General features: G+C 42.0%; 2 protein-coding genes across 2 annotated transcripts; both read left to right on the top strand.

Moving 5' to 3' along the window:
* The first annotated feature begins 1,440 nt into the window (after window positions 1-1,440).
* On the top strand, window positions 1,441-12,264 carry scdb (stearoyl-CoA desaturase b). The gene is made up of 5 exons (XM_079559971.1): window positions 1,441-2,083; window positions 7,280-7,410; window positions 9,407-9,612; window positions 11,019-11,251; window positions 11,369-12,264. Exons 1-5 carry the CDS (start codon window positions 1,822-1,824, stop codon window positions 11,566-11,568), a joined length of 1,032 nt encoding a protein of 343 aa, XP_079416097.1. The 5' UTR covers window positions 1,441-1,821; the 3' UTR covers window positions 11,569-12,264.
* A 3,913-nt stretch (window positions 12,265-16,177) lies between these two features.
* Window positions 16,178-25,632, top strand: wnt8b (wingless-type MMTV integration site family, member 8b). Its single transcript, XM_079560210.1, has 6 exons — window positions 16,178-16,289; window positions 18,831-18,864; window positions 20,457-20,595; window positions 21,095-21,220; window positions 21,372-21,514; window positions 24,188-25,632. Exons 1-6 carry the CDS (start codon window positions 16,219-16,221, stop codon window positions 24,749-24,751), a joined length of 1,077 nt encoding a protein of 358 aa, XP_079416336.1. The 5' UTR covers window positions 16,178-16,218; the 3' UTR covers window positions 24,752-25,632.

Here is a 25,632-nt window from a genome sequence, read left to right as displayed (position 1 = left end):
AAAGTTCCATATATTTGCAAAAAGATCACGAAAGTTCTTAGGAAAGTGTCAGATCAGAATAAGAATAAATAAAGTGTGGCACTTTTAGATAATATAACATGTTATTGGGCCTGGGACAAGTTGAGTTTCTCTAAATTATTGACTATATATTATACAGTAAATCAGTCTTGACAGTGAGTAAGATCTTTTTGGGAAAGTGCAAAGGTACATTACAGGGACTGTTTAGAGCAATCAGTACAGAAACAGGTATTAACAACACCAACTTTAAGTGGAAAAAAACATTAGTATTATTTTGTCTCGACCTGAGTTGGATGTGTCACACATATATAAAAGGGTCCTTAAAAATGTTTTGATTGTGGTATGATGTTTGGCTTTTGGTGTCTACATTTGCTGCTCTCTCCTGTCCTAGCAGAGATTATGTCCACTGCTAATACAGACTATAAAGCAGTCTCATTAATATGCATGATGTCAGCAAAGTATTGCGATACATGCTCTCCAGTGTTGGGGGTAACGTATTACAAAAGTAACGAGTTACAAAAATATAATACGGGAATATTTTAGTCATTACATTTCACGTAACTTGAGTTACAAGTGCATTTAAATGTATGAACATAAAAATGCCAAACTCCCCCCAAATAAAATACAGCATAAGAGTATGGGAAATCTCTGACTGCACTTTTGCTCAGTGGCTTTATTACTATTTTCAGTATATTTTGCCAAAAGTAACTCAAAGTAGTGTAACTCGGCTACATTTTTGAAAAAGGAATGTGTAATACAAACATACTACATAAGCTGTAATCACTAATATAGAATATATTACAATTTCTAAGTAGCTTGCCCAACGATACACACGTATCGCAACAAAGACTAAGCCTATTGTGATATATTGTCCCTGACCTAATGTTTATGCAATCTTAACAAATCAATGACAGTGTAATATATTTTAATTCATGCAACCCTTTGTTATTGATAATTAGACTTGTATGTATCATTACTATGAGGTTCTTCATCTGTCCAGAAGATGGCAGCAGAGTAACAGTATTGGGTATTCATTACTGAAGAGAGTCAACTTTCAGGCTGAAGCTACGGGGGGAACATTTCGTAATTGTCTGAAGATGTTAATAAAGAAGAAGCAAAATAATGCCAGACAAAACTTCTAGCACACTGAATAACACCGACACATTCAATCCAATGATTATAGGTTAAATTAAAGTATTCAAGTAGCCTAATATTTATGAGCACTTGCCTAATATTCAGATTTTCACCTCATTGGAACCTGAAGACATCATTTATCCCACTGTCCCCTCATTTTGTGCTTATACTGGCCTTTCGTAAGCCTATGTACTGTAATCCATGAACACAAGATGATGTACCGATGCCACCATCGCTGTATCTGATCAAACAGCGAGGAGGATGCCAAAATGTGAGTGGCTGCCCGTGAGGATAGACGCGCAACATCAGATTAGCCAACGGCCAATGGGATATGCGCAGCTACGAGCATCAATTTCCCTATCCGCTTCAAAATAACACTGGGTTGACAACAACAACAGCAGCAGTTTAACAGCAGCACGTAGCTACTACGATCGGAGGAGAGCGAAGCTTCTTTTCTTTTCTTTTTTTATTTCGGGATATTGCAACTGACATCGGAGCGCGCGGCCAATTACGCATTTTCTGAATAGGACTGAGAGTCTCGCGCACCGCTGTTGCTCTCCGCCTGCCTGGCCACCGTATAGTCCAAATTCTCCCTTCCCTCCCATCTCTTCTCGCTATGCACAGTGATATCGGGGGTTCATATTAGCGAAGCAAACTGCGAGAGCAACAATGACTGAGACGCGAACCATCAGCCACCACGCACCGCCGCCGAAGCAGCACCAAAACGGGCACACCACCGCCACAACGGCCGCAACGGCGACAACCGCCGCGCTGGATGATGTCTTTGATGCTTCGTGTAAAGGAAAAGAGGGACCCAGACAACAGATGGAGCTGGTGTGGAGGAATATCGTCTTAATGTCGTTGTTACATGTCGCCGCCGTCTACGGATTGACGCTCGTTCCGTCCACCAAGGCTTTGACGCTCGTTTGGAGTAAGTATATAGCCATCATAAAGCAACAGTAGAGGGGATTGTTGGGAGTGTAGTTGCCTGGCGCGCTGTCACACCCCCCTTTTGCAACTGGTGAACAGAATGTGCTGATTGCAGCTGGAGTCAGTGGGTTCAGGCCAGTGGGAACAATAAGACACAGACCTATGGGGCCGGTAGAATATTCGTATAGGCCTGTTTTACATTGGGGAAAGCAGATAGACCGAGATGCGATTATAAAATGAATGCCAGCAGTTATTCATTCATTCTCAGATGTTTTCATAATCTCACATGGAGGCGCCTATATACTCAGATGATGTAACAGGACGACAGTGTAGAAGCTGAGGTTGACAGTCCAGACTAAGGGTTCTTATTAAGACTCGTTCACACTTGGTCCACTTGAAGTGAACTCTACCAGGGAAAATGGTATTTGTACAGCTTGCTTGACCCTGGTTTTGCTGCAACGCTTCCAAACAAAAGGCAAATGGGAGGAAATCGCCCAAAAATAAAATCACACAATATTTGAGATTTTAAAAGTCTTTATTCTCCTGTTATGTAGATGTGTTATATTTAAAGGCATACTGCATAACATTTTACTGTTGCCACCAAAACAAAACATGCTCCTAATAACCAGCTCGACACAGAAAATGATATTTTTTGCTGTGGATAATCAGAGAATTGATTTGGACCTAACCTATTTACAGTTGTGCTCAGAAGTTGAATGAATATTAATGATCACACAAAACGTTTTTTTCACTCATAGTTAGTGGTTGTGTGAAGCCATTAATGGTCAAACAACTGAGTTCACTCTTTTTAAATCAAAATGACAAAATAAACTACCAAAATTACCCTGATCAAAAGTTTACATACCCCAGTTCTTAATATCAATCAATCAATGGTTTTGTATAGCCCAGTGTCACAACAGGAGTTGCCTCACAAGACTACACCAAACATTAAGGCAATAAAACAGAACAGTAAATAAGACAATGTAAAGTTAATACTGTATAGCCCCCTTTAAAGCAGAACTAAGTAACTCTTGCCCCTAGAGGCCATAGGCGCAACTGCAGGTGTCGTATCGTAGCAAGTTGCGATTTTTTAACTTATTAATTGTTAATTGAGAGTAAATACTACACTGACAGAAAAGACAGAGGGACAGAAGGATATTGTACATCCAATTACACAATGGACTTTTTTTTTTTTTACTTAAACCTGGCTGTAAATACTGTTTAAATGGTGTTAGCTTTGCCCGTTAGCCTGTTAGCTTCTTCTTTGTGATTCTATTAGTTGCTCTGGTCCGGTGGCAGTCAAGTTGCAAGTATGGTTTTCTGGCCAGAGACACCGGGGGGAGATGAAAGACCCCCCAATCATCCTATTAACACTTGTATTACCCCCAGAGGGACTACGGAAAGGATTTATTAAAGGAATAGGCCACCGTTTTTACATACTGAGATGCACAACGTCCGCGCAATAACTCCTAAAGACTTCCCCCCGCTCACTTCCGTCAATAATCTTTTTGTGCTCCTCGTATCATTATGCCTCACAATATAGTACCCCTTTTTATCTGCTTATAAAATCGACATGTTACATTTCTGTGTAAATATACTTCGCATGAAAGCACTTCACGTAACTTTATTTAAATAGGGAACACGTGGAAGAGCTTGGTAGCTTCTATCGTGAGCTTTTTTGGAGCTATATGACATGTGGGAGAGGCTGCGTATGTGCTCCGTTTGCGTGACAGAGCGCACGGACAAAGACCAGACGGGGATATATTAACTCGTCTAAGGTTATGTAAGAACATATCTTGTAAAAACGGTGGCCTATTCCTTTAAGGTGAACAAGTTACTTAGTATTGCTTTAACATCAATGACAGCTTGGATTTTTTTTGGTGGTTGTTGTGGATGGGCCTCTTTATTTTCTCAGATAGTAAAGCTGTCCATTCTTTTTTGACAAAAAGCCTCCAGTTCACATCTGAGATCTTCCCAGAGCACGGCTCCGAAGTGCAACCATTTTGGTCGCACGTGCGCCTAAAAATTTCACTCGTGCGACTAAACATTTGTCCTGAGTCGCATCAGACTCACCACACCCCTTGATCAAACTCTTATCACTGTAAACACTGATCAGGATGTGCACAGCTCTAGCACAAAGGAGAATTTACTCATTTTAAGATCACTACAGTCACGAAAAAAGCCTCAGAACGGCTTCAGACCATATGCACAACTTCAGGCGCAACATGGACAACACAGACTTTGATTTAATGATTTCAGCAAAGTTTTCACCATTAGCAGCAGTTATAGACGTGAGAAAAATAGTTGTGTTTTTTATCAGACGCATCATCAATTAAAGTGACAGGATTCTGAATGATGCAGCATTGTAATGATGGATTTAATAATTATCAAGCCTTTTACATGGGCTTTTCTAGCTATTGAAGTCGCTTTGGGATACCAACTGTTTTAGGATTACAAAACGTGGCGGCAAGATAATTAGACATGTTTTATGACCCACACGCCCGCAGTACCACACGGGCCACAGTGAGGCAGACGGCATTTACCAGTGCAGCAGATAGACTTGAAGGAACTCGTGTGTCCAGCTGTGGCAGGAGAAACAGTGTGTCCATAGTTACATCCACCAGGAAAAGAAGTGTTAGTCTGGAGCTCTATAACTCTGATGATTCACAATATCCAAACATGCTTCCTCAAACAGGCCATGTTAATCTGTCAACTGATAATATGCAATAATAAGCAATAATGTGCATCTGCTTGAAACGTGTCACCGCTTATACAACTACACAAAAAAAACAGAAAGCGTTGAACTCTGTGCCCGTTTTGCTCCATGTGGATCGGCTCAGAAATTATAGAGATATTGACCATAAACTAGGTCACTAAGCATTTGCAATTTAACAGTTAAAATGCAAATACGTCTGTCCTGTTCTTATCCTCAATATAAGCTTCTTCTGTCATGTGAATACAACCTATTGTCCCAAATAATCTGCATGTTTTTGCACAAAACCACAATCGAATTGAAACCACAAGAACCTACAAGAAAAGGCAACTAGTTTGTAATGTTTATATGTTTATGAATATAAGTTTATAATGAGTATATTCATGTAAAACAATGACAAAGGATAAAACATTAATCCCTAAATGCCCCAAACTTAATATTCACACGTACTGCCTTTGTGATATAGTGTTGCCTTTTACAAACATGTGGTCTGTATAGAATACACAACTAAAAGCATGGTAGAAATGTCTCGACCGCCCTAACTTTGTTTCCAGCTCTTTCCATTACCGAGCCACATGCTGCTGTTCCACAGGAAGACAAAGCTCCATTGGCGTTGCCTATAGACATCCCATTGTGAGTGATATTAGTGTCACTTGCAGACACTTGTTTTCCCTGCAACTGAAATGGTCAGGTTTCACATTTATAAAAGGCCTATATTATCATTAGGATTTTGTCTGGACCTCACTAAAAGCGTGCGTCTTGATCAACATTAACAAGAAAATCTGCCGTGTTACTGGGTCGTAGCAAATATTGTCTAAAGTTCAAATGCTTGTATTTGAACAAAACTTAGCATTTTACATTTTTAAATCTCCATTGGTTTCTTATACCTTATTGTATTTTCTTGCAGTGGTACACAATTTGTTTTGTCCTCCTTTGTTATATTGTAAACTCAGACAACACTGTCCATCTAATTACAAAGCATTTATCAATTTCATGAACTCTGGTTTTCTAGCATTTCTGTGACAGTGACCCTGCAATTTGTGAAATGTACCTATAAACTAGTCCTGGTGAAGAATTAGGATATTACAAATATGTTAGGAATAAATTTGGACATAACTAACATTTGTTTTTTGATTTTGTTTTGTATACTTTATTGTCCCCGTAGGGAAATTTGTCCTCTGCATTTAACCCATCCTTCGATGCCGCTGGGGCAACCCGTAAGGAGCAGTGGTCGACGGCAGTGCCGCGCCCGGGGACCCATCTCCATGATGTGGAGTCAGGCTGATGGTCAGAATCACCTGGCTGGAGGATTCACCTATTGCACATGTTTTTAGTGGTAGGGGAAACCGGAGTACCCAGAGGTCACGGACACGGGGAGAACATGCAAACTCCACACAGAAAGGCCCAGGTGGGAATCGAACCCAGGACCTTCTAGCTGTGGAGCGGAGGTGCTAACCGCTGCGCTACCTGCTGTATTGATTTAGGCGGTTCCTCTTTTATTAAAAAATCATGTATAGGGCATTTAAGGAATGCACCAGGAATGTATATAATCTTAGCTTCAGTCAGTCTCATTATGGAGCCTCGAAATTACTTTCTGCTGTTCGGAGATGATGTTGTTCTGTTGGCTTAATCAAACCAGGACCTTCAGCTGCTCTGGGGCGGTTTGCAGCCGAGTATGAAGCGGCTGGAATGAAAATGAGCACCTCCAAATCCGAGGCCATGGTTCTCCTCCGGAAACAGGTGGTTTCCCCTCTCCAGGTCGGTGGAGAGTCCTTGCCTCAAGTGGGGGAGTTCAAGCATCTCATCGTTGTGTTCACGAGTGAGGGACGGATGGAGCGTGAGATCGATAGACGGATCGGTGCGGCGTCAGCAGTGATGCGGTCGCTCTGTCGGACTGTTGTGGTTGTCGATTTACTGATCGATCTACATTCCCACCCTCACCTTTGGTCATGAGATCTGGGTAATGACCCAAAGGACAAGATCGCGGATACAAGCGGTTGAAATTTGTTTCCTTTGCAGGGTGGCTGGGCACACCCTTAGAGATAGAGGAGCTCACAGTAGAGCCGCTGAGGTGGCTCGAGCATTTGTTTCGGATGCCTCCTGGTCGCCGCCCTGGGGAGGTGTTCCAGGCATGGGAGGAGGCCCCCCAGAAGACACTGGAGGGACTGCGTCTCTGGAGGAAGTGTGGGTGGAGAAAAGAGTCTCTGCTCAGACTGCTGCCTCCATGACCCGAACCCGGATAAAGCAGCAGTTAATGGATGGATGGATTTATATATTTATACCTTCAATCATTTTGCAAACTGCATGTGATTCTTTTATTCAACACACCCAATATCAAAATGTTTCCAAATCCCATGAATCGAATCTTGACTACAAAACAATTGCAATGGTTGCTCTGAAAAATTGCCATTTTCCCCCAAATTGTTCAGCACGATTCAAATTGAGGACACTAATGGATGCTAATGGCTGTGTTTTGTGTTGCAGCCGCAGTGTGCTATGCCATCAGTGGTCTGGGTATAACTGCCGGAGCTCACAGACTGTGGAGCCACAGAACATACAAGGCCTCAGCTCCACTGCGGGTCTTCCTCGCCCTCGCCAACTCCATGGCTTTCCAGGTAAACCATGTCTGTGTATACTACTACTACTACTACTACTACTACTCATAGACTGTAAAAAATAATACTACCACCACCGTTTTGTTAGCTAGCCTTATAATCAATACTTGAATCATCAGCACTGAAGAAATATGTCACAGTACTTTTTACTTCAACTTGAGCAATATTATTTCGGACTATCCAGACTCGGCTACAAAAGCGTCATGCTGGCCTATAAAAAGATGACAAGTTTGAGTTTCTTGAAGCTTATTTTAAGAATAATTTCTTTGATCTATATCAGGACTTTCACCTTATTTTGTGTTTTGTCAGTCAGATTATGTCACTACTATATCTTTCTTTTTTGGCTATTATGTATCCTTTTTTTCTCAGTTACTCGGTACTCAAGTAAAACACAATTATTCTCATTATGGTCATTATTTGTCACGCTTCGTTTTACTTAATTTATTTCAATTATTTCATGCTACTCAGTTTGTAGCCGGGTACAACAAAGACTGCACTTCTAATTAGATGTGGCATGTCGACGTGGTTTGGTAACTTGACAGTCAAAACAAAATCAGATCTGGATCATTGACAGTATAGGCACAAAAAGAACATCATTGCAGCACATATCTGAGAAGACTGCCATCAAACAAAGGCAAGAGATATGATTTCTTCCCTCTCCCACATCCTGCGCTCCCAGTATGAGCGGCTCACTAAAACCAAAAAGAGATGCAGTCCTGAACTCAAGCCAAAGAGCAGAGCGGTGATGTGTGTGGCAAGGCAAGGCAACTTTATTTATACCGCGCAGTTCGTACACAAGGCAACTCAATGCGTGTGATGGAACCATGTTTTGTTTTGTATTGCATGGCAGGGCTCCAGAGTAATATATATTTATGTTGGTTGCATCGGTGGCCCAAGTATTTTCATTTAGGCACCCCAGGACATTATTTATTATTTAACATCGTTTGCTGTCTCAATTCGTCTTCTATATTCACCCGCGTTACATGATAATGAATAACATTATGCATGAGTCTCATATGTCCGACCAAATGAATAGTAAACTCTGACAATGTTTTGCTTTATCGTCACACAGCTCTAAAGGAGTGCAGAATGTTATAAGAGCTGTTCAAAATGTGGCTTCTTTGTAAAGGTGCCGCACTCAAGGATGAAGCAGTAATTTGTATTTCAGTCTATTTTAAAGTAATTGTTTTTTGTGTGTACATTTTTATCCTCAAGTTATTTTAATTAATTGATCAATATAATATTAGTATCTTTAACAAGTGTGTCTCTTTATTATGTTTTTATAAGGTATTTAATTGATGACTGTCAAATTAATATAAAGTAAAGGGAAACTGATCTGTAGCCTAAAGGTTTTCCCAAAGTAATTTACAGTACTTATAGCTATAGTTTCCCCGTCTGTGATTGGCTCTCTGGGCTCAGGTATAATCGAGACCAAAACTTTCACTTTAGATCAGACATTTGCTCAGAGGAAGCAGCCTCGTGGATATTTGCTTTGGGGTCGCTTCCTGGACAACTTATGTTACATTTTAACCCTGGACATAAGATTTTACATGGACCTGGACACGTGAAGATGAGACATTACATTTTCCTGGTGGATGTACCTATGGACACACTGGTTCTTCTGCCACAGCTGGACACGCAGGTTCCTTCAAGTCTACCTGCTGCACTGGTAAATGCTGTCTACTCCACGCTCAAACACGCCGCTGTGGCCTTGAACTAGACCTAGTGGTGCATGTCGGTGATGGAAAATGACGGAAAAATAATAGCTCTGTTGTTAACATTACCGTAAATTCTACAAATATGAAAAAGTTTCTTGTGAAATCCACTTATCACAGCACGATTGCATCAGCTGCACATTACATAGTCGCCCCATCTGAGTGCTTTTGTGTGTTTACTTACAGCAAAACCCATTACTGACCTTAATCTGGTGATCTCGGGCCCTCATATACTGTAAATGGGTATGCCATGTAATCCCCTGTCATGTTTGCCCGTGCAGAATGACATCTACGAGTGGGCCAGAGACCACCGCAGCCACCATAAGTACTCCGAGACTGATGCCGACCCCCATAATGCCACGCGGGGCTTCTTCTTCTCCCATGTGGGCTGGCTGCTGGTGCGCAAACATCCAGAGGTCATCGAGAAGGGCCAGAAGCTGGACATGTCCGACCTGAAGGCAGACAACGTGGTGATGTTTCAGAGAAGGTAAGGGGTTCGTTTTAATCAGGATGCTGCTGTTGGGTTAAAGCCTTGCTCACTTAACTAGACATGCAATACTTGACCTCTACCACATGGGGGAGCTCTGTCCATAAAGATACTGTCCAAATCATACATGGAAACAGCTTTGATTTCCTGCTGGCTGTTACTTCCCTCTTGTAGACTGAGCATGAGCAAACTCAGATTCTTTGGGCACCTGAATGAGCATCGGTGCCAAATGTGAAGCCCTCAAGCCAAACTTGGCTCGTCAAAGGGGTTTAATTTGCTAAGATTTGCCTCCTTTTATGAAATAGACTGCCATTAGTTGGTAGAGCCTGACCCCCGAAATAAAAATGCAAAAGACATTTTTGTTATAAATCTACGTATAAACACTTTACATGCAAACACTTTTTTGCTCATACACGTTTCAGTTTTTCCCCATCAAAGAAAAAAAAGTTTAGATATGCTAGTCCTGAGCTCTTTTTATGTAAATAAAAGGATTCTCGACAACTATTAGAGCTGTTTTACAGAGAGCCTCCCGACTTTTTAATTTGTTTGCTGGTTCAAGAGTTTGACTATGAAAGGTGAAAACAAACTGCAAAACATGGTGAAAACCTGCTCTAAAATCATGGGTGTTAAACAAAGAGACTTCTCTCTAAAGAATGTAAGTCTAATTCTTTAGACTTCTTTTCTTTAGACCTCTCTTTAGCATCTTGGGTGTGCCTCTCCATGCTCTTCTCTCTGAGTTTTTTGCTCATGTCTTCTGGACGTCATTTTGATGTAACTTATCAGTTCTCCAACTCTTTTGTCCCCTCTGCCACTGAATTGTTAAATTGGAAGGGAGTGTGTTTATAACATAGTCAAATTGAGAAGTTCTGTTTTTTTTTTATTGATATAGAACTTGTTGACCTTGAGCCTTTACCCTTGTCTGAACTGTTGGGACTGACACACAGTGACTGTCTGTGATGTGTGAATATTCTGAGGTTTGCTACAAATGAATCAGCAAAGTTTTCTGAATCTACAGTTTGCTAGTTGTACTGACAGTCATGCAGAGACTTCACTCAACATCGACTCCTGTCTCTACCTCCACAACAGAGGATGTGTTGGTGGAGTGATGTAAGTTCTTCCTCCATCTTCCAAAGGCACATAGATGGGCATCAAGCCCCTGGAGTACAATGTGCTGTATCATGTTTCCAATTAGACTCAGCCCCATGGTTATCCACTGCAGCCCGGTGCTCTATGGCTCCCTCTGTGGGTGGTGTTCCCAGAGGGGATTGAGCACATTTCCTTCATGCTTTTCCGTGCTGCACCATCACCATGTTTTACCACGTTATAATGTTATCCACACCACCACAGAATGAGTGGAGCGTAGCTATTCCTGTAAAATAACCCTATTTCTCACATTCTGACCGCAGATACTACTTGGCGTCCGTGGTGCTGATGTGCTTCGCCGTGCCCACCCTGGTGCCCTGCTGGTTGTGGGGAGAATCATTGACAGTAGCGTACTTCGTGCCTGGCCTCTTCAGATACGCCCTGCAGCTGAACGCCACTTGGTTGGTGAACAGTGCGGCTCACATGTGGGGAAACAGGCCTTACGACCTCTCCATTAACCCCCGAGAGAACCGCGTGGTGTCCCTCAGCGCCCTGGGTAAGCACACCGCTTTTCTAGACATATTTAGAATGCACATACAGCATGTCCTCAGAAGTCCGACTTGTAGGTCCATTTTGACTCTCTCTGAAGAATTCTGGTCTTCTTCTTTTTCAGGCGAAGGCTTCCACAACTACCATCACACTTTTCCTTTCGACTACAGCACCAGTGAGTTCGGCTGGAGGCAAAACCCCACCACAGCTTTCATAGACCTCATGTGTTTCCTGGGTTTGGCCTCCGACCGCAAGAAAGTGTCCAAGGAGATCATCTTAGCACGCATGCAGCGTACAGGAAGCGGCACCAAGAAAAGTGGCTAAGTCCTATGTTTTGAAGAGAGTGGTGTGTCTGGGACCAAGTGGACTGGTTAATGCTTTATTACAAACTAATGTGGATTCAGTTCCAAACTTTGATGTATGTTTTTGAATGCATTGTTAATGAATACTTTAAAGCAGTTTGGTGATGGAGAATGAAAATGTGCTCATAAGTGGCATATGTGTGTGAATTAATAATGCGCTTTCCCAACAGTAGCCTACTGCAGGCACTTTGTGGTAACAGAGCTGCCCTCTGTTCGCTAGTGTGCTCTCGTCTCTCATGCTTTACTTTATACCTTATTTATTCTATACAGAGGGGTGAAACGTTTTCTACGGTCCATTCAGCAGAACACATGGCAAAAGCATGCATAATAGGGTCTCTAGCCATATCCATGCGGCTCACAGCGATCTTTGCACAGAAGCGATGTAAGAGTTTGTAAATTGATAAATGGGATCTAGTTACGTTACGGCGTACACTTAGCATAGCAAGCAGCAACATAATATCGTGAAAAATGCAAACAGGAGCTTTTGATACTTTGACATACAGAACACTATATTAGAAGACCTTTTGAAAAGTTTATTAGTTCTGATCTGTGCATTTTTAAGAATACCTGCAGCATGCTTTATTTGAGTGAAATTGAAATGTATAGGTGATTTGCTACATTGTCATAGTAACCTATGGTTTACAAGGTGTGTGTTTTTTCTTCTTCACTTGTGTACATTTTTTGTTAAATTAAAACAAAAATGTTTGTATAATGGTTGTTCTGTTATTATTTTTAATTTCCTTTTTAATGACTTTATTTGTAGATATCGTTATCCAGCAACTCTTCTGTAGCGACACCAACAACTCTGTTCTATCCTCCTCCACAGTCAGAGTCATAGTTTGTCTGAAAACAAAAGGGAGGATATCTGGCTGAACATATGGATAGGATTGCACACAGTAAGCATTCACGGTAGACTGTATAGATATATATTTCTTACTTTGGTACATTCAAAAGGGCAATTGGTTAACATGTCATAATAGGAACTGGAAAAAGCAAGTTGATTTATCTCAAACTAGCATGTAGTGCTCCACATGTCCAGAAGATGGCACCAAAATAGTTCTTAATCTTGGGTTTCTAAAACAGTTCTAAGGAATTGCATTGCGTGGATGAAGATTTCGAACAAGATGAAGAAGATCAAAGCTATGGCGAAGTCTGTGAATTAGAAAACTAATTTGGGAAAGGAGGGGACAGTGTACACATTTCCTCTACATTTCAGTAAAATAGATGTTATTATTTTCCTGTTTTATGACTGAACTTCCACCTTTTCCTGATTTTTGGCACATCTCGCGGCTTTCACATATTTGTAGAGGTAGGACGAATTGTTGACTTTACCTTTGCTTTCATGTTGCCAATCACTGGTCTCTGTCTATTGTGTCGCCTGCACAGAACAGACCATTACGCACAGCCATTACGCACAGCCAAGCCGCGCGTCCTCGGCCTGTAACTCAACCCGGTCACGAGAGTTTAAAACTGTTAATTCAGTCACGGTTTCCTAACGCTGTGTGCCTCTCGGGAATTCGACAGATAAAGTGACATACGGGAGCAGCCAGCAGCACATAATAATACCGCATTTCCTCGGATTAAAAAAAAAGCAACCTAAAACAACACATTGATCCTTCCTTTGTTCCCCGTGTCATTCCCCTTTAAATCTCAATCCAAAAACATCCCTCAGATGTCCACCCCAAATCACTTTTCGCCCTAATCCTAATTTGCACACAAGAAGATGGCTAAAGGGCTGCCTGCGCCAAAGGAAAGGGACCTACGGGTCAGACGGGGTTACGGGGGGAATTGGCTTTATCCAGTGTGTGAGCTAGGAACGTCTGGATTAGTCATGCAAATGCTCTCTATCTGATCAATAGCTCGGCCGTCTTCAGTCCGACTCAATCCCTTACCTTTTATTTTCTGTTGCAGGGGGATCACAACTCTGAGAAAATGCCCTTTTTGGGGATTCAGCAGCAAGGCAAAGTGGGAGGGTCCAAAAGGCAGCGCCATAGAGTTATTTTTAAAGACCCCAATATCTGTTTTTTGTTTTATTTACAAAAAATAATTGAAGGAGTGTGTACAGTTTTACATTTGTAGGTGTGATCCAAAAGTGAATGTTGTCTTTCCTAACACACTTCTAACATCTATAGTCTTCACTGCAGGGATGGATTTCCTTACGCTTCTTGATGTTAACAACAACATGGCCGCGTCACTACAGATAAAAATGTGTTATAAGTAGATGCATAAAGCTCAAATGTCTTTTCCCCACTGCTCATAAAAAAAAAACAAGAAATCAGGTGTAGGGCTGTTGTAACTGTGTTTCTTGTGCATTGTTCTAAGGATCAATAATATCATTGGGAAATGCTACAATTTCACACTATTTTATGTTTTCTCATTTAGTTACGCCACTTTTAAAACACAAATCAAAACTTTTACGCACAAACAGCTCCTCAGTCAGAGGTCTACTTAAAGGGATAATTCAGGATTTTTGACATAGGGCCTCATTTCCGAGTTATCCAGAGTGTTGCTGATTTCTGGAGATTTTTATTTTTTTTTGTAATTCATGCAGTTCTTATATTTGAAGAGTTTCGTGGTGCTAGGCTAATGCAAGGCTAGCACATTTCTACGGTATCAGCTAGCCTGCATTAAAAACAGTCTGACCCGCTCCACAGTGCATTTGAGGCAAATTATTTATAACACCAGACTAACCATATAAATGTCTGTGTCGACAGAATAATTTTATATATATAATATATATAATTTTAATATCACTGACCTCGCATCACATGAATGACCGCATTTTGAGGGACTATTTTCTAGCAGATCACTCCGCCACTGCATAGCTTATACAACCACAAAGCTGAGGCTGCTCAAATATAAGTTATTTTAAATGCAAAATGGTTAAAATGATTCTATCGACACAGACATTTATATGGTTAGTCAGGCGTTATAAGTGATTTGCCTCAGGGTCAGACTGTTTTTAATGCAGGCTAGCTGATACCATAGAAATGCGCTAGCCTTGCACTAGCCTAGCGCCACGTAACTCTTCAAATATAAGAACTGCATGAATTACAAAAAAAAATATCTCCAGAAATCAGCAACACTCTGGATAACTAGGAAATGAGGCCCTATGTCAAAAATCCTGAAATATCCCTTTAAGGTCGTTGAGGTATACTTTACTGTCCCCGTAGGGAAATTTGTCGTCTGCATTCTTTGATGCCCTGGGAATTTCACCGAAAGGGAGACCCACCTCCAGATGTCAAGCCAGGCTACTGAACAATGATCCTATTGTATATGTTTTGGGTTACTGCTTCAGTAGCATGCTTACAGGCTCTATACCAGAGAAGGACGGAGGCAACTCTATTAAAATATTTTTTTGTGGTCCAAACTCATTCCTAACTTTCCAAATAGTATACATGCATTTGTGCCCTCCCAATTCTTCACAGGGACAAGTTTATAGGCAACATTTCACAACTTGCCGGGTCGCTTTTACAAATATGACTGGAAACTATTCTGCTTTATGTTATATTCCCCTTACAAATGCCGGAGTTAACAATAGAGGGACAAAACAAATTTCGTTCCACTACTTTAAAAAATAAATGAGGTACAGATTAGCTCCTTTAAGTGGGCTAATTTGGCTACAAGGACATTCAATTTCCACTTGAGATTATTTTAGTATTAGTAAGTATTTTCACTTAAAACTATGTTTTCCTGATAATTGAGTAATTGGCCCACAACTTTTCTTTACTTTTTAATTTTGTTTAACACATATTTAAGTAAACATATTGCACTTTCTCTTACTTGCCTCTCCACTCACTACTGATAACAACCAAAATCAAAAAAAGGAAATTTCTGTCTTTTGTGCCGATCTGATGTAAAACTATGCAAATATATTCATTGTAGGATTATCAAAATAGCTTCATTTTAAATACCAACTAAAGAAATGGAGCGGATGTTATTGTCAACTCAAAATGGCGCATTAAAAAAAAAAAAACGCGTAAAAACTCTGTGCATGCGTAACAGCCGGTAATACCCACTTCTGTCAAGTGATAGGCCTAAGACTTTGATGCAATCACACATCAAACAGCCGTCATGTAAGGCTCGCACTGTTTCAGGCTAACTTAGCAACTAAAGGATGTTTACCCGATCGATCAATCAGCCTCGCGTTCCGATAGCGTGAGTAAACTTATCACGTCGTGTGCAAAAAAAAAAAAAATGTTTGAGGGATCAATGTTACACTTTTTCCTCCAGGATTATACGGATAAAGGAGGGGGGGGGGGGATCTTCCTGCTCTCAGTCGTGAATGTGCGCCGCCGGGAGGCATTAGAAGAAGGCCCTGCCAGGGTGCTCTTTTGATCGTGTCAGGCCTCTCCTCCGCGCGCCGCCGCTGATTGGACGAGAAGGTAAGAAGGGGGGGGGGGGGATCTTTAATTAAGCAGATAATCTCTTGTTGGGGACGAGAGCAGCTCCATTTCAGAAGCCCCCCCTTCTCTAAAGGTCTGGAGGGGATTTTTTTTTTTTTTTTTTTTTTGGTGAGGGGCCAGGATCGGCGTCGCGGTAAAGGAGGCTCAGTTTCCCCTCAGCGCAGCCACAGGACGTGCACCACCACCGCGGCCCTTCACCTGTCAGGATGTTCATGCATTTGGAGGTCTTCTGCTACGTGGTGCTGCTGCTGGCCAACATGAACGCGTACGGATGCTGGTAAGGCCCGTTTTGTGAGGGCGCTTTGGTTGATGTGTGGATTCATTTGGGGATGCTGATTGTTTTGTGCTCCAAGGGGTTACAAGGTGGTGCTGTGTATGCATGAGGCTGTCAGACCAACATGCTAACCATATCTCCTCCAGCACCTCCTCTGGTTGTAGCCACAGTGCAGACATTTAGACCTCTTTGACTATATATTTTTTTGATCATGTCCCACTTTTGTGTGTGTGTGTGTTATAATATGAAGTTATGGCTTTCAATGAGTGTGGAATAAGTTGCAGTTTTGCCATCTCAACCTCGGTGATTGTTTTCTGCAGTTTCGGCTTTACCCAAATCTAAAAGCTTCTTGGAGAAAGAGCATCTAAAAAGCAAGGAAAACAAGGATTAAGAAACGCGACAAAAAAGTGACAAAAGAGCGACAAAAAAACGGCAAAAAAAGCAATTAAAAAAAAAGAGAAAAACCCTTCAAAAATGTGATTAAAAAAAGCAGCGACAATGCAACGAAAAAGATACAATCTGTTTTGTAGGTCTTAGCTTTCAAATTAGGGGTTACTTTGGCCCATAGACTGTGAGCTCCTGTCCAGAAGCTTTTAGATTTATATAAAGCTTAACTGGAGAAAATGCAGTCTGTGAAAGCCGGGGGTAAGACTTAGCTTTACTGTCTCATGTCCCACTCCCGCCAAACAGCTGAAATGTAAACCACTTCTCATGCTGTTTGAGGTGGTCACCAATGACCAGTATTGACTATAAGAAGAAAAAGATCTTTATTTATATAGCGCACAGCTCACAAAGCACTTTATATGAGAAAATTGTACATTCACTCCATACTCGGTGGTAAACTACGTTTGTAGCTTCAGTTTCCCCTGGGGCAGACTGACAGAAGCACATCTGCGCCAACGGTCCCTCTCACACACGTTCATCCTGGCCTATTGTACATGTTTTTTTAGTGATAGGGGAAACCTACGCAGACACGGGGAGAACATGCAAACTCCACACAGAAAGGCCCTGTCCAGGTGGGAATCGAACCCTGGACCTTTTAGCTGTGAAGCGAGAGCGCTAGCCGCTGCACTACCATGCCTATAGTCTATAGACAGTCTTAAAATCAGTGGTTCTCCACTGACATGGCGTCTGGATGATGGCAAGCTCAAATCATTAAATCATGAAGCTGATAACACTCATTTTAACACGCTCTGACAGTGTTACTATACTTTTTCAGAAAATAAATATTTCCGCTTCTACGTTTGGCCAATATGTGCCGTCTCTTACACACCTGTTCCAAAACAAGTAAACCGTCTTTAGAAAACACATTTTAACCCCTTAACCCCCGCCTTCACAGAGTGCATTTTCTCCAGTTCAGCTTTACCCGAATCTACAAGCTTCTCGACTGGAGCTTAATTGAGCTTATTTGAAAGCTAAGACCTTCAAAACAAATCTAAACTGATCTTTTTGGTAAATGGTCTCAACTTATTTAGCGCTTTTCCACCTACATCAGGCACTCAAAGCGCTTTACAGCAATGAACCAGTCACCCATTCACTCTCTCATTCATACACCAGCGTACGCAGACACTGGGGGCAAGGTGCGTGAAGTGTCTTGCCCAAGGACACAGTGACAGTGTACACCTTCAGGACGCGGGATTCAACCCCCCGACATTCTGATCATGAGACAACCCTCTCTCTTGTGGCTTTTTTTTCTTTTTTCGCTTTTGGTTGATGTCCCGACCCATCAACTGAGAATCACGGCTTTAAATATCAAGACTATGGCAACCTTCAATTTGATTTGATTGAAGCCATTTCCCACTGTGTCTAGGCTACTAAAATTTCACGTCCATATACACTGTCACCATGGGAAATGCAGGTGTTGGTTCAGTCCCGCGTTCCAGAAATCCAATAATATCTTTCCATCCATAATTGAGAAAGATCTGCCGCTTTCCGAGTAACCAAACGCGACTGCTTTTTTAGCTGTTCAGTAGCTGTACGGAACATGAATATGATTAACGTCCTGTACTGTATTTTACTTGATATCCTGATTGGAACTGAAGTGCGTTACAATAATCCCCCATTTCGCCATTCTGCGCGTGCTTTTCTTTGATGTACTGTATTGTCTAGAGAGATGGACTTCAACAGAAAGTGGTTCTCAAACATGTCGTGTGTTTTGTCAGTCAAAGCAATGAAAGAACTGTTCTGCTTTTTGATAAGAAGCATGTTTTATAGTAATCCATGGCGATTCAAGATGCCATTCCGACTTTTGTCATTTATAGACTTATCCCCAGTGCAAACAGCAATGGATTTGAATTTCTTCAAAAGTTGACCATATGATAGTACTATGCCCGACTACCCACCTCTACATATCTTAGTAGTTTTTGAAGAAATGGACTGATTAAGTTCTTGACTCAAACAAGCACTGTCTTCTCACAGCGATCCCACTCTCTGTAAAACCGGCTTTCACGTGTTTCCTTGGCGCGCTAATGAGAGATGTTAGCAGAGGAATTTGCGGAAGGACACTGAGCTTCCCTGACTAAATAAGCTTGTCTTCTTTTCCAGGTCAGTGAATAATTTCTTGATGACTGGTCCCAAGGTAAGCCAAGTTTCTTTTGATCTCCCTCTCTCCGTGCCCGGTTTCCCGGTTTCAAAAGAAATGACATATTTGTTGTATTGGCGGCGCATATGACTGATTCATAATATCCGTAGTTCTATCGGCGTCACAATCGGTACACTTGACCTTAGCCAGGGCCCCAGCGTTTCCCTCAGCTGAATGTGTGAAGAGGCAGGAGAGGAGAAGGGCTGCCCCATGGTGTAGTGGGTGGTCATCATTAGTGAACGGTGGAAAAAAGGAGGTAGCACTCCAACTGCAGAGGCCACTTGAGACATATTAGTTATATTATCACCAGGCCGGATTGCAACAACAGCGGGCGAAAGCCAAGAGTGGAGGGCCACTGCTTCACACATAAAAGAGGTGCGGCAATTGTACAAGTGAGAGTGTCTGCAAAAACAGAGGGCCAACACTTGCTTTTTTCTTCTTTTTTTAATCAATGAAGGTAAGGTTTTTGTCTTTGACTAAAACCAAATAAGAGGAAAAAGGTGATTAAAATGAGGCTAAGCAAGCATTACATAGAGAGAACATTTACAAAATAGTTTGCTTTAAGAACTACTTTGTAAATGTTTTTTTTTATTTTAAATGATGTAATCATCATTTAATTTTAGTTGCCCACAAAGTGCTTTACAGGATGGTAAACCTATAGTGCATAAATGTAAAACACCATATAAAAACACAATACAAATTAGGACTAATACAGTATGTGTTGTACCTTCACACCTTGAATTCAGGTTTGACAAAACAAAAGTGAATACCACACATTGACCTCCTGAGATTACAACATAGTGTAATGTTCCTGCTATAGGTAGAATGGTAGGTGGAATGAAACATTTATAATGCATCATTCTACCTACACTGGGCAGTGGCACTGTAAGGGGGTCCTTTTTCAAGACAGGTGCTGAATTGCAAGTGAAACCTGGAAATTTGCAGATAGTTGCCCAATTTGAAAGTGTGTTTGTTACTGTATAAGGGACCCAAATCTGATATGTAAATGAGAGAATGCTGCATTAGGAAATAATGCTTCAGTAAAATTATTACTATTTAGGAAATAATGACTCTGCTGCTGATCCACTTTTGCATTGGCCACCTGATTTACAATAGTGGCATGGTGGTTGGGTGGGTAGAGCTCTTGCCTCTAAAGGGCCTATCTCGCCAGAGAGAGTTGCTGAGATGTCGCATAGAGTCTCTTTGAGATCTCCTTGGTTTCCGACCTGGTCTCGAAGACATTGCAGGGACGTCACAGAAATGTCTGTGGAGACTTTTTCTCCACGTGGTCTCTGCTGAAATCAAACATGTTCATTTTCACTACCTGGAGACTAGCCTTATCTCCAGGGGACGTCTCGGAAACAGCTCTGTGACCAACGGCAACGCAAGTCTCCAACTAGTCCCTAGGCCGGTAAGATAGGCCCTTAAGCACCCTTTTGGGTGGGCCTGATCAGACAATATCTCATAAAGACTTGGGTCCCAAACCCTTCTTGCTGCTCTACACTTTTATGCAGAGGATATACAGTATGCAGTAAATTAGAACATAAAGATATAGATTATGCTTCATACACACCTGTCTGCTCCCACAGGCGTACCTGATCTACTCCAGCAGCGTGGCGGCAGGAGCACAGAGTGGCATTGAGGAGTGCAAGTACCAGTTTGCCTGGGACCGCTGGAACTGTCCCGAGAGGGCCTTGCAGCTGTCCACTCACAGCAGTCTGCGCAGTGGTCAGTACAAGCAGGAATGGGCCTTTTTTTTCATTCATAAGAATGTGCAGGAATACAAACATGACATATATGAGCTACGGTTCAGTCATGTAATCGACCAGGAGGACAGGATGGGAGTTTTTGTTCAAATGAAATGGTGGCGTGGTCTGAATGACTGGCCTCATTGGGATTGTTACAGTGGCCACATTCACCAGAGCCAAAACAAACACACTAATCCAGATCACCACATGCACTGAGCGAGTGGCTGAGGGTCGTTTGGCAACTGAGCCTCGCCAGACAAAAGGGCAGATGTGCAGCACCCCACTGTTTGGTAGATTTCAAAAGTGTAATATAGAAGACAAGATGAAACTTAAGTGCAGAAAAGTCATTGCATCAGTCACTATTTTTGTGCTTTGAAATGCTCAAGAAATGATGTTTTAGTTAGTTTGTAGAAATGATCAGTGTTAAAGTTTACTCTGTAAATAAAGTGGATCTCCTTAATTCGTTTTGTTCTCTTCAGCGAACCGTGAGGCAGCGTTCGTCCACGCCATCAGCTCCGCGGGGGTCATGTACACTCTGACCAGGAACTGCAGTATGGGCGACTTCGACAACTGCGGCTGTGATGACACGAGGAACGGACAGCGCGGTAAAGATCTTTAGAGTCTTGCATCTTTGGCTTGGACTAAATTTCACTCCTTCGATTCTGTAATCTTGTTGGAACTTTCCTGGTTAAATAACGGTCAAATCATATTAAAAATGAATAGAATAAAAATGACTCTTTATTGTTCTTATTGTAGGTGGTCATGGGTGGCTGTGGGGAGGCTGCAGTGACAATGTGGGCTTTGGAGAGGCCATCTCCAAACAGTTTGTGGACGCTCTGGAAACGGGTCAGGACGCCCGCGCAGCTATGAATCTCCACAACAACGAGGCGGGACGGAAGGTAATGCACTTGTTACGCAATAGTTTGGGTTTACATCACGTCCTAACGTTTTAGGCTGCCAGCCCATAGGCTTTAGCGACATGACATTATTCTCGTTATGGACACTATTTCGAGAACTTTTGATCATTCAAAATCTGCCATTAAGTTTAATGTCAGCACAAATGAAGTAAGGAGGAATTATTTTCTGATAATAGGTGATGACAATATTCAAACACATGGGGGACATTGAGGTCAGTTAAAAGGACCTTTTGCCATATGGTTAATATGTAAAGTTTGCGATGCCAATACCGAATAAACAATAATCCAGACCAGCATTTGTGGAATTTTGCTTGGATATTTCTTTCTGTGAATTCTGTGAATTAGAGTTATACAGGCCTTTGTCCTTCATCTGAGAGATTGACATTATAGTTGTCAAAACCACAAAATATTCTGGGTACAATCCATATTAATAAACCAATGGAGATTTTAAAATGTACAATGCTGGAGTTATCGTCCATATGAAAGCATTTATTTGGTTGGGACAGTGCCAGATTATGAAGACCCATGGGGCTCATGCATGTAAATCTCCCTCTATTGTCCCACAATCGCATACAAGCACACTCATTTATCCTGGCCCATTGTACATGTTTTAGTGGGAGATTAAATGAATAGAGTACCGAGAGGAAGCATTTCTAATTTCCCCAAAAATGGTAGATTTTTGTCGAATGTTTATTTCCTAACATTGGATCCCGATCTATAGTGCCCATCATGTCTGCCTGTGAGCAGCGAGGAGGGTCTGGCTGCTTTAACCTGCTAGTGTGGTGTGTCAGTGTAAAGCACCTTTTGAATCATTTCTTCTGCACGGTCTTGAACTGAGTGTGCCACCCATGCATCCCTTTCACTTCTCCATAAGTAAGGTGCCACTCGTCCCCAATGACAACAGTGTGTTCGCTGTACCAGAAGGGCCTATTTACAAGTGCTGAAAGCCCCTTATGACGATCCCTCAATCCAGAAATCTGTGGATGGCCGGTGCGGCTTTAATTAGGACTTCCCGTGGAGCCAGACAGTTCTGTATGCCACTGCTTTTGAAAATAAGTGTTTAGTTTTATTCTTGCAATAAGGATCTTGCATTTATGTTAGGCTTTGTGCGGCCCCAGGGAGCATGAGGGGACCACAGGCGTGCGGCTCAAGTAGTCTTTGTTTATCTTGGCCCGGCCACCCCCCCGGCGGGCCCTCGGATCCCCACGGCACCTGGAGCATCAATGTAACAGAAAGAAATGAGGGAAAAACTCCTTTTTGATTTGCGTTCTCAATAGGGCTCTCCACCGGTCTGAGGACACTAAAAACATGTTGATAATGGACATGCTAAATAAATACTTCTCATTCTCACCAGACAATGGGACTCGATGTGAAACTTTGATTCACAGAAAGTTGGTCCCCTCTTCATGGAGAGAAAACGCTCCTTTTCAAGTGACAGCTGTTTTGTGTCGGGCAAAGTCAGAAAACACAGAGCACACTATAGTGCCATTTCATCCATTGTGTTCATCCAGGGTATGCACTTAACTTGAATACAATGTTAATTTGACAACATATCAATCAAGCAGCGTGGACGCTCTTTAGCCTTTCATTGATATATAAACAAGCACAAAACATGAGCCAAAATATTGATGTTTTATGTCACAAATTCACGCATTACATCAACATGGGCAAGGTGGGTCAAGCCGCCAACCTTCCTGTCACACGACACACTCTACCACTTCAGCCACTGTTTCCTCAACAAAACAATGTTTTACCCCAACAACAGTCATTGGCAAACAACAAAATGTTTTCAGTAAAACATTTGTTTAGTTGAGGGGATGTTTGCGTTGGCCCTCATTCTGTCAAACAGCTAGAGAAGAGCTCCAATATGAAATATTATTTTGTAGCCAAAATAATATTTCATAGAAGATGATTTTCGTTATGTCCTTCTACTTTATCACATTGAACCAAATATTTGCAAGTTGTGTTCAGCATGTTCGCTACAAAAATGCGAGTCATCAAGTGTATTGTGTAGAAATGTAGAAAGTGTTTGGTGGTGAGCTACCAGAAAAGTGGAGGAGAGCTACTGGTTGGAAATCCCTGACCTAGTTACATACAGTCAGTGCTTTATTTGTAAATCACTGGCTACAGAAACACTTTTGATTGTCCTTTTGTTCAAGGTGCACAAGAAAGGGGCTGAGACTAGCTCTTCTCAGTTTGTGGAGAAAGTCAAGAAGCTATTGTCCTGTCTTGGCCAGTCATATAGTGTGTGAGGACATGGAATGGTTAGATGTGCACTCCAAGACTTTGGTTTCCAGAGGGTGTGCCCTCTCTGGAAGTCCACAAATATCTGCTTTGTTTTCTCCACATTAAACAAGATTTTGTGTGCACCTCATAACCAGGTTCTCCACAAAACTTGATTAAGAGGTTAGAGCTTTGCATTGGAGTCCAGTCATGGGTCAGCAGAGTGAACAGAACGGGGCTCAGCACACACCCTTGGGGGACACCCAAAAGAAATGTTCAATATACTTGAAATCATTTTTTTTTATTAATATGGTGCAAAACGTGCAAAGGCTTACTGGTTTTACTCCTCAGGCATTGTAAATGAATGTTTTCTGTGAGCTTTATCAATTTTGCTAAAGAAATAAAAGATGTAAAAAATGTTCTTTCCACCAGGCTGTCAAAGGCACTATGCAGCGCACCTGTAAATGCCACGGCGTGTCAGGAAGCTGCACCACTCAGACCTGTTGGCTCCAGCTGCCGGAGTTCCGCGAGGTGGGCAACTACCTTAAAGAGAAGTACCACCGGGCACTCAAAGTCGACCTGCTGAGAGGTGCAGGCAACAGTGCTGCCAGCCGGGGAGCCATCGCCGAAACTTTCAGCTCCATATCCCGCAAAGAGCTCGTTCACCTGGAAGACTCGCCTGACTACTGCCTGGAGAACCGCACTCTGGGCTTACCGGGCACCGAAGGCCGCGAGTGTCTGAAAAAGGGCAAACACCTGACCAAATGGGAGAAGAGGAGCTGCAAGCGGCTGTGCGGAGAGTGCGGTTTGGCGGTGGAGGAGAGGAAAGCAGAGACGGTTTCTAGTTGTAATTGTAAGTTCCACTGGTGCTGCGCAGTAAAGTGTGAGCAGTGCCGAAAGACAGTGACTAAGTATTACTGCGTGAAGAGGGCGAGAGGGAGGATCGAGAGCACGGGGGCCCGAAGGAAGAGTCTCCGACTTAGGAAGAAGCACTAAGGGTGCAGGGGGATATGAAAGATGAGCGAACGAAGGCACTGATTGGGATACAGAGTCACAATATAGGAATAGGAAGCAGATGGAAAAAAATTACAGGTCATACTCTTTCAAAGTTTACACAGGTAGGGTGTTTCTTAGTAAGAAATAAAGTAACACAATCACGTACGATTTCAACATGAACACTTTTTGTTGGCCTGGCTTCCTGCCTCTTTTCATCATGCTGCAGTGTCTGGAACACTGCTGAAAGCAAATCATTTCCACCGTTGAATTTTTGTATGGTCCAATCAGGAAAAAACTTGGCTAGCCAGGCTAACCATGTTACTTTCTGTGGCAAGTTTTTCCACCATATTTGCCAATAACATAAAAAACAACGATTGCCTTATGAAATGATCGTGGTAATTCGGCACCGGAGAAGTAATAATTTTGTAAGTTTTATACAACAGTGGCGAACAAGCACAATGTTTGGAGTGAGGAGGGGATGCTTTATGACCTTACTAAATGTATTTAAATATGTATATTTTTGTACTTTGCTTTTTAAAGCATTTTAGAGTGTCTGGGCATTTATGTCATTTCAAAGCCTTTTCCTGTTTTTAAGTTATTTTACTAAAAATGATCTGATTTGTACAATCGGGCAGTCACACGATCAGGAGACCTATATTCACCCCCATGTAAATGTACTGGTCCTGTTCAATTATACATCTGCTGTCACTTCCCATCAGCAGAAGCTAAGTCGCCGACACTGTGAACTCTTTGGCTGTTCCACGCGTCTGTTGCCCTGTATTTAAATGTACATAAAATGAAGCACTTTGTACTGTACATGGTTAATTTATTGCACAGCATGTCCTATACTTGTATACTTTGCGTAGATGCCTTTATGTTTT

Source organism: Gobius niger (assembly GCF_951799975.1).
Source record: "Gobius niger genome assembly, chromosome: 7".
NCBI lineage: Eukaryota > Metazoa > Chordata > Actinopteri > Gobiiformes > Gobiidae > Gobius > Gobius niger.
Note: the sequence above shows the minus strand (reverse complement) of the source record. Positions and strands in the feature narration are given on the sequence as shown.